The 10,811-nt window shown below is 54.8% G+C and overlaps 1 protein-coding gene across 1 annotated transcript; it reads right to left on the bottom strand.

Moving 5' to 3' along the window:
- Positions 1 to 1,905: 1,905 nt before the first annotated feature.
- On the bottom strand, positions 1,906 to 7,369 carry PPP1R14A (protein phosphatase 1 regulatory inhibitor subunit 14A). The gene is made up of 4 exons (XM_032173057.2): positions 7,096 to 7,369; positions 3,551 to 3,631; positions 2,958 to 2,990; positions 1,906 to 2,112 (listed from the first exon to the last, which is right to left on the bottom strand). Exons 1-4 carry the CDS (start codon positions 7,294 to 7,296, stop codon positions 1,984 to 1,986), a joined length of 444 nt encoding a protein of 147 aa, XP_032028948.1. The 5' UTR covers positions 7,297 to 7,369; the 3' UTR covers positions 1,906 to 1,983.
- Between the last annotated feature and the right edge of the window lie 3,442 nt (positions 7,370 to 10,811).

Below are 10,811 nucleotides of genomic sequence, written 5' to 3'. Positions count from 1 at the left end.
TGAGATCGCACCACTGCACTCCAGCCTGGACGACAGAGCAAGACTCTGTCTCAAAAAAAAAAAAAAAAAAAGAAGATGGCTGGGCGCGGTGGCTCACGCCTGTAATCCCAGCACTTTGAGAGGCCGAGGCGGTCAGATCACCTGAGGTCAGGAGTTCAAGACCAGGCTGACCAACATGGTAAAACCCTGTCTCTACTAAAAATACTAAAAATTAGCTGGGCATGGTGGCATATGTCTGTAATCTCAGCTACTCAGGAGGCTGAGGCAGGAGAATCGCTTGAACCCAGGAGGTGGAGGTTACAGTGAGCCAAGATCACACCATTGCACTCCAGCCTGGGCAACAAGAGCAAAACTACATCTTAAAAAAAGAAAGAAAAAAAAAAGACAATGTTGAAATAGAGGGGCTGGGCATGGTGGGTGAATTGCTTGAGCCCAGAAGTCCAAGGCCAGTCTGGACAACATAAGGAGACCTCGTCTCTACAAAAAAGTAAAAAAATAGCCAGCCATGATGGCTCACACCTGTAATCCCAGCACTTTGGGATGCCAAGTTGGGAGGATTTATTGAGCCCAGGAGGTCAAGGCTACAGTGAGCTATGATTGCACCACTGCACTCCAGCCTGGGTGACAAAGTGAGGCTCTGTCTCTAAAATAAAATTAGGTCAGGCACAGTGGCTCACCCCCGTAATTGCAGCACTTTGGGAGGCCGAGACAGGCTGATAATTTGAGCCCAAGAGTTTAAGACCAGACCGGGCAATACAGCAAGATCCCGTTCCTTAAAAAAAAAAAAAAAAAAAAAAAAAGCTGGGCATGGTGATGTATGCCTGTAGTCCCAGCTACTTGGGAGGCTGAACTGAGAGGATCACCTGAGCCTGGGGAGGTCAAGGCTGCAGTGAGCCAAGATTGCACCACTGGACTCCAGCCTGGGTGACAGAATGAGACCCTGTCTCAAAAAACAAAATCAATTTTTTTAAATAATAAAATTAAAAAACATAAAATACAATTTTTTTAAAAAGCCACTACCCACTTTTTGATGGCCCAGCTGCTCCCTTGGGACCCTCCAGGCCTCTCCATGCCCCAGCATGAAAGGATTAACCTGGGTTTAATAGGGGTCTTCCCTGACCCAGCTCTGGGGGCCATTGTCCTTCCTGACTGGTGGATGGCCCTGGCAATATTTGGTGTTTTCCCTGGCTCTGCCCCAATATCAATCCCTCCACCCATAAGTTCAGAGTCTTCAGAGAGGAGTATCCATTTCACAGAATTCCTATGCATCCTTCAAAGCCTACCTTAATGTCACTTCCTTCAGGAGGCCCTCCCAGATTTCTTCACCACCGCCAGAGTGAATAGCTCCCTCCCCTCTGCCAAGCTCCCAGGTATCTTGAGCCATTCAGCACATCTTGCTCTGATCCTCACACTCAGGCCCTTCTCCCCCCATAGTGTGTGAGCACCTTGATGCCAGAGACCATCTTCCTCTCATCTTTGCAGCCTCAGTACCAAGGGCCATTATAAGCACAGCGCAGATTTCATGGAGTGGCTGAATGATTTGTTTGCTGTGTGATCACCTGTACTGAGTCAATATCGGTCACCTTTGGTCATGAGCGTGCCCCTTGACCCAGATTCCTGCAGGAGCCCGAATATAGGGGCCCTGCTTGCTGGGACTGGGGATGGGGGTGGGGTGGGGAATTCAAGGGAAGGCGAGGTCTAGGATATAAGTCCCAAGGGCATGGGCTCAGCAGGGCCCGTTCTCATGCTCTCTGGCCCAGGAGGAGTGATTCTCCATCTGGCAGGCCCAGCTGCAGCGCTGGGACAGGGACATGAGCAGAGGCCACAGGAGGAGAGAGGGAGGTTATGGGGGGAGCTAGGGGAAGTCCATGGTAACCCGGGGGGAGGAAAAACAGCCACACAGTGTTATTGTTACAGAACCATTAAATACAACTTATACACAAGCCGGGCGGCGTCCAGCGGGGCAGGGAGAGTGCGAGAGGGTCAGGGGTGAGCAGTCCGGGCCCGGTCCTGGAGGGGGCTGAGGCTGCCGTCGTGGGAGGGGCTGGGCTGGCGGAGGCCGGGCTGCCTGTGGAGGCCTTGAAGCTTTGCCAGCAGCTCCTGGATGAAGTCCTGAGACAGGGCGGGGGAGCTGAGAACATGGGAACAGCGCGGGGGCACCCCCTGCCCCTGTCCAGCCCAGTCCCTGACCTGGGTGCCTCCTCCTGTTCTCTGATTGTGGGGTTGGGGGAGTTAGGGGCAGAGGCTATAGACATAGAGAGAAAAGTGAGCCGGGAGAAAGACAGAGATGGGGAAAGAGCAATGGGAGGGGTGGAGAGAAAGAGCTAGGAAGAGAGAGAGAGAGATCCAAGGAGACAGACACGGAGTGGGGGAGGGGGAGAAACAGATAGACATGTAGAGATAGAGACAGAGAGAGACATAAGGACAGAGAAAGAAACAGAGACATGTGGAGACAGGTCCCCAGAGATAGATCCAGGGCGAACAGAAACGCAATGACGTTTGTCCCTAGAGCTAGTTGGAGAAACATGAATAGTTTTCCCTTTTAAAGCAGGGAAGGAAGTGGGAGGGGTTGGGCCGCTCAGCTTCAGGGTCTGGGAGGAGGGAGGGCCCCCAGAGGTGGGGAAGGGAGTCCGGGTGGCGGAGGCAGTGACAGGGGAGGACAGAGGGAGACCGAGCCCAAAGGCTGGTGGCCAAAGGGCAGGCACAGGAGAGGCAGAAACAGGGCAGATGGGGGAGGACAGAATGGAGCCCCCTCAGCAGATGGGGGAGAGAGGGAGAGAGACAAGAAGGACAAAAGACACCCCTGGAGACCAGAAAGAGCTGCGGAGGGCAGGTCGGGGCCGGAGGTGGGGGGGCTGGGTAATGTTCCCCAGAGACCCTTCTGCCAGCTTCTTCCCCCTCCCCCATCAGAGTACTTGGGGCCTGAACAGGGAGAGAATGAGGGAGAGAAAACTCACCTCGACGGGTTTCCCACACGACTTCAGGAGTCCCTAAAACCCCCAACCAAAAAAAACAAAAAACAAAAAAAACAAAACAGTAAATGACTAACACCTACTCCCCTCCAGCCCCTTTCCTTCCCCAGCAGCAAGACAAATGGAAGTCAGACTCCAGGGTGGACTGCCCACCAAGCTTCAAGAGAGGAACAGAGCCCAAGGGGCATGTGGATAGACTCAGGGCAGGGGTGAGTCACTAGATCCAGAGAGGGTGAGAGGGTCACACAGCACTTCCCTCCTCTAAAAAGGCATAAGCCATAAGCAAGGACATGGCTGCCAAACTGCCTGGGTTCGACGCCCAGCTCTGCTCCTTCTGAGCTGTGTGACGCTGGGCAAGAGATTCAACCTCTCTGGGCCTCGTTTTCCTCATGGGGAAAATGGAGCTCACACTAGCGCCTGCTTCGGAGGGTTTTGTGAGGGTTAAGTGAGTGAATACGTGTAAAGCCATCACACCAGTGCCCGGCAGCTAGTGAGCGCTCAGGAAACATGTGAACTATTGCTATTATTTTTAGGGAGGTGCAAAGTAGGGGGCTGGGGGACACTTCCCCCCCACCTACCTGGATTTTCCGGCTTCTCTCCTCTTCACTCTCTAACTCCAACAATTCGTCAATGTTGATCTCATCGGGCATGTCTGCCTCCTAGGGCCAGGGAGGCAGGGGTGCTTAGGATCCCCTTCCCTCCCTCCCTCGCCTTTGTCCAGGGCTCTGCAGGAGCCCCACTGGCCCCAGGGCCCAGCTGGCGGGTTCTGGAGCATTAATGTGGCAGTCAGGGACAGCACTGCCAAGGCGGGACATCTGGGTGTTGGGGGGGTGGGTGACAGATGGGCTGAGAGAGCCCCGGGGCCCTGTACCAGCCCGATGCCTGGACCCATGGGCCCCGGCAGCCTCGGGGCTGGCACGGGTCTCTCGCCTTGGCTGTAGTTCCCACAGAGGAAAACAGGCCTAGTGGAGTCCTGGAATGTCAGATTCTGGGATTCGGGAGAGGGGCTGGCTTCTGCCCTTTCAAGGAAAAGTCTTAGCACTAGGTGTGGGGGAGGAGAGGCTGGCAGCCAGCAGCCAGCTGGGGCGGCCCCTTCCCCCAGGGGACAGGAAGGGAGGGGAGGCTTGGGCCAGCCCCCAGGGGGCCAAAATGCAGCCTGGTGAGACCGGAGGGAGGACCACCGAGGCCCCTCGAGGTGGGTGGGTGGGATGAGTCATGGCTCAACTCAGCTGCTAAGAGCGGGGCACTGAGTATGGCCTCTACAGGCAGTGGCCCAAGCGCAGGCTGGCTCAGTACCCCTGCTGGGAACAGGACCCAGCTGTCCCCAGCTGTCGAGGGAGCAAGAGAGCCTTGGGGTTATGAATCCTTTCCTCCCCAACCCAAAGTCCGGCTGTTGGCTTCAGGCCTGGGGCTTCAGGGCTGGATGGTCCTGGTTCATGTGTGGTGAAGGGGCTTCAGCAAGGACACAGGTATGCGAGTCTCTGCCAGGGCCACAGCCTGATGCCAAGGGCCTGGGGCTGGCTGAGCTGCAGAGGGACCCGGCATCGTGCAGTGGCTTCGTATAGTGGCCTGTGGTCCTGCAGGTGTGAGGTGTGAGGTGTGTGGCTCTGGCTTGGGTGTGGGACACATCAGCATTTGGGGCCCACCACCCAAAAATGGCCTCATAGATGCCACCTGCCACTAGCAACCAGATTGGTTCACCCGTATGGGCCCAGGTGTGAGTCTGAGAACAGAGGGACTGCATGTCACTGTGGGAGAAGGGCCGTGCCTTCCACCATTGTCGCACCATGAAGAGGAGGACTCGTGGGTCCTGTGTACACTGTGGCATACAGAAGTTACAGAAGACCAGGCGCAGTGGCTCACGTCTGTAATCCTGACATTTTGGGAGGCCAACAAGAGAGAATTGCTTGAGCCTAGGAGTTCAAGATCAGCCTGGGCAACATAGCGAGGCCCCATCTCTTTTTCTTTTTTCTTTCTTTCTTTCTTTTTTTTTTTTTTTGAGACAGAGTCTCCTTCTGTCACCCAGGGTGGAGTGCAATAATGTGATCGTGGCTCACTGCAACCTCCGCCTCCCGGGTTCAAGTGATTCTCCTGCCTCAGCCTCCCAAGTAGCTGGGATTACAGGTGCCTGCCACCATGCCCGGCTAATTTTTGTAATTTTAGTAGAGACGGGGTTTCACCATGTTGGCCAGGCTAGTCTCAAACTCCTGACCTCAAGTGATCTGCCCACCTCGGCCACCTAAAGTTCTGGGATTACAGGCGTGAGCCACCGTGCTCAGCCAGTGAGGCCCCACCTCTAAGGAAAAGAAAAAAGAAGTCACAGGCGGGGCGCGGTGGCTCACACTTGTAATCCCAGCACTTTGGGAGGCCGAGGCGGGCGGATCACGAGGTCAGGAGATCGAGACCACGGTGAAACCCCGTCTCTACTAAAAATACAAAAAATTAGCCGGGCGTGGTGGCAGGCGCCTGTAGTCCCAGCTACTCGGAGAGGCTGAGGCAGGAGAATGGCGTGAACCCGGGAGGCGGAGCTTGCAGTGAGCCAAGACTGCGCCACTGCACTCCAACCTGGGCGACAGAGCGAGACTCCGTCTCAAAAAAAAAAAAAAGAAAAAAGAAGTCACTGAAAGTGTGACGTCAAGCAGAAACTCAAGTGATGAAGTACCTGTGTCTGTCAATACATGTAGCTGTGGCTTAGGCTCTTGTGTGACTGTGAGCAGCAGTGGGTTCTGCGGTTGTATGTCCACCTGTTCCTATAGCTTACAGTTTTTTTGTTTGTTTGTTTGTTTTTGAGATGGAGTTTCGCTCTTGTTGCCCAGGCTGGAGGGCAATGGCGGGATCTCGGCTCACCCTCTGCCTCCCGGGTTCAAGTGATTCTCCTGCCTCAGCCTCCCGAGTAGCTGGGATTACAGGCATGCGCCACCACACCCGGCTAATTTTGTATTTTTTAGTAGAGACGGGGTTTCTCCATGTTGGTCAGGCTGGGCTCAAACTCCTGACCTCAGGTGATCCGCCCGCCTTGGCCTCTCAAAGTGCAGGGATTACAGGCGTGAGCCACCGCACCCGGCACTTACACAGTTTTATGTCTGGGTGTAGTTATAAATTCTGTTGCGTTTTGTTTGTTTTTGAGACACGGTCTCGCTCTGTTGCCCAGGCTGGAGTGCAGTGGCGCAATCTTGGCTCGCTGCAACCTTGGCCTCCCAGGCTCAAGCAATCCTCCTACCTCAGCCTCCTGAGAAGCTGAGATTACAAGTGCGTGCATGCCACCACGCCCAGCTAAGTTTTAAGATTTCTGGTAGAGACAGGTTTTCCCCATGTTGCCCAGGCTGGTCTTGAACTCCTGACATCAAGCAATCCTCCTGCCCCGGCCTCACAAAGCGCGTGAGCCACTGTGCTGGGCCAATTTCTGTTGTTTTATGTCTTTGAGTGGCTGTGGATCAGCGCTTGTGCTTGAAGGTGGTCATAGTCTTTTCTTTAGGAGATAAGGAAGGGCCATAACTTGAGTCATTTTGTGTTCCAGTGGGGTTGTGCTGTGTCTGCCTACGGCTGTGGCCCACGCCGCTGTGCCTGTGGGTGGCTGTGGCTGTAGCATATGTTGAACTGTAGGTGACCCCCCCCGCCCCCGCTTGTGTCTTTGTGGGTTTGTACATGGCTGTTACTTCTGGGCTGTGTCCTTGAGTAGCTATAGCTTCCTTCACTGTGCACATCTGTGTCTGCTTTTGCTTCCTTTGCCGTGGGTCTCTGTGTGGCTGTATCTCCCCTGTCACCATGTCTATGTTTGGCTTTATGACACCCCCCTTCCCCCACTCTTTCTCCAGACGTGGCGATTTCAGCTCAACTTAGCTTCCTCCCTCCTCATATGCTAAACCCCTGGCCCTCCCCAGGCGTTTGGACGTATCTCTGGAGACCCAGGTGTTTGTGTGTCGCTCTCGGTGTGTCCACAAGCACGATGCCATAGGGCACGGACGGCCAGGCCAGTGAGTGCTTGGCCCTGGGACCCTCATCCTCTTGTGCAGACCAGGCTGGCCGTGCACCAGCGAGTGTGCACCGAGACCCCAAGGGCTTGGGGTCTCCGCGCCCGGGCTCTATCTGTCCCCGACCACCCCCGAGCCCTCCCCGGGCTCACCATGCCGCGGTACAGCTCCTCTAGGCGCCCGTCGATCCACTTCTCCACGTCCAGCCGCCGCTGCAGCTCCCGCCGGTCATACTTGACGGTAACGCGCGCGTGCCGCTTCTGCAGCCCCCCGGGACTGCCTCCTGGCCCGCGGGCCCGCGATGGAGACTGCAGCTTGCTCAGCACGCGCTTGCCCAGCCGCTGAGCTGCCATCGCGCTGCTGGACCCAGCCTGGCCCGGCGCTGTGCGCCTTCGCCTCGCGCCCCGGGTGCTTCTTACGGGCCGGGGCGGGGCTAGCTGGGGGCGGGGGCTCGGGCTCGTCGGGAGGTCTGCCCCGCCCCGGCCACCCGGGCCTCAGTTTCCCCATCTGCAGTGCGAGAGTAGGCCGCTGCGTCGGCTTGAGGCACGCAGTCGCTCGGGGTTCAGGTATGCGCGGGGACCCAGAACCCCGGGCGGGTCCCTGCGTCGGGGGCTCCCGGGCCGGGATCCCGTGGGGCGGGGGCCCGGGGCAGACACACGGGCCCCGGCCTGTCTGCGCCCTCTGGCGGTGGCGGGGGGGGTGGTGCGGGAGCGCCTGCGCCGCCGTCGCTGTAGGAGGTCGAGCGGTCACTTGTTCCTTCGTTCATTCATTCACTCATCCATCCATTTGTTTGTTCACTCATTCCGTTCAACTAATTTTTTTTTGAGTCGGTGTCTCTCTGTCGCCCAGGCTGGAGTGCAGTGGCGCGATCTCAGCTCACCGCAACGTCCGCCTCCCAGGTTCAAGCGATTCTCCTGCCTCAGCCTCCGAAGTAGCTGGCTGGGATTACAGGGATGCACCACAACTCTCGGCTAATTTTTGTATTTTTAGTAGTGACGGGGTTTCGCCATGTTGCCCAGGCTGGTCTCGAACTCCTGACCTCTAGTGATCTGCCTGCCTCCGCCTCCCAAAGTGCTGGGATTACAGGCGTGAGCCACCGCCCCTGGCCCCATTCAACGAATATCTATTAAGTATCCACTCTATACCAGACACTGCTTTACCCTCCAGGGATAGAGCAGGGAACAAAACAAGCCCAGTCCCACGCATTTGACAGTTGTAGTCGGGACACACGAGAAACACAGTAAGTACGGTATTATACAGCTTATTATCACATAAGTGCTTTGTAGAAATATAAAGCAGAAAAGGAGAAATGGAGTGAGGGTAGGGTTGCAACTTTAGCGAGGGTGGCCAGGGAAGTTCCTTACTTCAAAACAGTCTTCCCACTTCTAATTATAAGCAGCAAGAATTATACTTTAAAATTTAAATGTGGCTGGGCGCAGTGGCTCACGCCTGTAATCCCAGAACTTTGGGAGGCCAAGGCGGGTGGATCACGAGGTCAGGAGTTCAAGACCAGCCTGGCCAACATGGTGAAACACTGTCTCTACTAAAAATACAAAAATTAGCTGGGCGTGGTGGCACATGCCTGTAATCCCAGCTACTCGGGAGGCTGAGGCAGGAGAATCGCTTGAACCCGGGAGGCGGAGGTTGCGGTGAGCCAAGATAGCGCCATTGCACTCCAGCCTGGGCAACAAGAGCAAGACTCTCTCTCAAAATAAATAAATAAAATAATAATAAATAATTTTTTTAAAAAAAGGCCAGGCATGGTGGCTCATGCCTGTAATCCCAGCACTTTGAGAGGCCAAGGTGGGCAGATCATGAGGTCTGGAATTCAAGACCAGCCAGGTCAACATGGTGAAACCCCATCTCTACTAAAAATACAAAAAAAAAAAAAAAAAAAAAATTAGCCAGGCGTGGTGGTGTGCCCCTGTAATTGCAGCTACTGGGGACGCTGAGGCAGGAAAATTGCTTGAACCCAGGAGGCAGAGGTTGTGGTGAGCCAAGATCGCACCACTGCACTCCAGCCTGGGTGACAGAGCAACACTCCATCTCAAAAAAAAAAAAAAATTGTAGAGACATGGTCTCCCTGTGTTGCCTAGGCTGTTCTCCAATTCCTGGGCTCAAGTGATCGTCCCACCTCGGCCTCCCAAGATGCTGGGATTATAGGCATGAGCCACCTCACCCCACCAACCAGCCATAATGTAAAACTTTTGAGTTTCAAAGAACATCATCAAGAAAGTGAAGAGACAACCCACAGAATGGGAGAAAAAAAATTGCAATCATGTAACTCATAAGGTGCTGGGATGAGCCACCACACCTGGCCAAACTGTATACTTTAAAAAGTGGCCGGGCGCGGTGGCTCAAGCCTGTAATCCCAGCACTTTGGGAGGCCGAGGCGGGCGGATCACGAGGTCAGGAGATCGAGACCATCCTGGCTAACACAGTGAAACCCCATCTCTACTAAAAATACAAAAAATTAGCCGGACGTGTTGGCGGGCGCCTGTAGTCCCAGCTACTCGGGAGGCTGAGGCAGGAGAATGGCATGAACCCGGGAGGCGGAGCTTGCAGTGAGCCGAGATCGCGCCATTGCACTCCCACCTGGGAGACAGAGCAAGACTCCGTCTCAAAAAAAAAAAAAAAAAAAAAAAAAAGTGAGTTGGGCCAGGCACGGTGACTCACGCCTGTAATCCCAGCACTTTGGGAAGGCAAGGCAGGTGGATCACCGGAGGTCAAGAGTTAGAGACCAGCCTGGCCAACATGGTGAAACCCCGTCTCCACTAAAAATACAAAAATTAGCTGGGCATGGGGGCACATGCCCGTAATCCCAGCTACTCAGGAGGCTGAGGCAGGAGAATCACTTGAACCTGGGAAGGGGATGTTGCAGTGAGCTGAGATCGCACCATCGCGCTCCATCCTGGGCAACAAGAGTGAAACTCCATCTCTAAATAAATAAATAAATAAATAAGGGTGAGTTGTATGGTATGTGAGTTATATCTCAATAAGGCTGTTTTTTTGTTTTTGTTTTTGTTTTGGGACAGAGTCTCGCTCTGTCTGCCAGGCTGGAGTGCAGTGGCACGATCTCAGCTTACTGCAACCTCTGCCTCCCCGCTCAAGCAATTCTCCTGCTTCAGCCTGCCTAGTAGCTGGGATTACAGGGGTGTGCCACCACGCCTGGCTAATTTTTGTATTTTTAATAGAGACGGGGTTTCACCACGGGCTGTTCTTGAACTCCTGACCTCAGGTAATCCACCCGCCTCGGCCTCCCAAAGTGCTGGGATTACAGGCGTGAGCCACCCTGCCCGGCATCAATAAACCTGTTTTATTTCAAAATTAAAAACAGGCCAGGCGCCATGGCTCATGTCTGTAATCCCAGCACTTTGGGAGGCTGAGGTGAGTGGATCATCTGAGGTCAGGAGTTTGAGACCAGCCTGACCAACATGGCGAACCCCTGTCTCTATTAAAAATGCAAAAAAATTAGTCAAGCATGGTGGTGCACCCCTGTAATCCCAGCTACTCGGGAGGCTGAGGTGGGAGAATTGCTTGAACCTGGGAGGCGGAGGCTGCAGTGAGCTGAGATCGCGCCATCACACTCCAGCCTGGGCAACAGAGCAAGACCCCATCTCTAAAAAAACAAAAATAAAAAACAACTATCGGCCGGGCGCGGTGGCTCACGCTTGTAATCCCAGCACTTTGGGAGGCTGAGGCGGGCGGATCACGAGGTCAGGAGATCGAGACCACGGTGAAACCCCATCTCTAGTAAAAATACAAAAAATTAGCCGGGCGTGGTGGCGGGTGCCTGTAGTCCCAGCTACTCGGAGAGGCTGAGGCAGGAGAATGGCGTGAACCCGGGAGGCGGAGCTTGCAGTGAGCC

This window comes from Hylobates moloch, unplaced genomic scaffold (genome assembly GCF_009828535.3).
Source record: "Hylobates moloch isolate HMO894 unplaced genomic scaffold, HMol_V3 SCAFFOLD_13, whole genome shotgun sequence".
NCBI classification, from domain to species: Eukaryota; Metazoa; Chordata; class Mammalia; order Primates; family Hylobatidae; genus Hylobates; species Hylobates moloch.
This window is presented reverse-complemented; position numbering and strand designations above follow the sequence as displayed.

Excerpts from the sequence above, each read along its gene's own strand:
- PPP1R14A (XM_032173057.2), bottom strand. The coding sequence starts at position 7,296 with ATGGCAGCTCAGCGGCTGGGCAAGCGCGTGCTGAGCAAGCTGCAGTCT. Across the intron at positions 3,632-7,095 it reads AGGAGCTGTACCGCGGCATG|GAGGCAGACATGCCCGATGA; the intron begins GTGAGCCCGGGG and ends CCCTGGCCCTAG. Across the intron at positions 2,113-2,957 it reads CGTGTGGGAAACCCGTCGAG|GACTTCATCCAGGAGCTGCT; the intron begins GTGAGTTTTCTC and ends GCCCTGTCTCAG.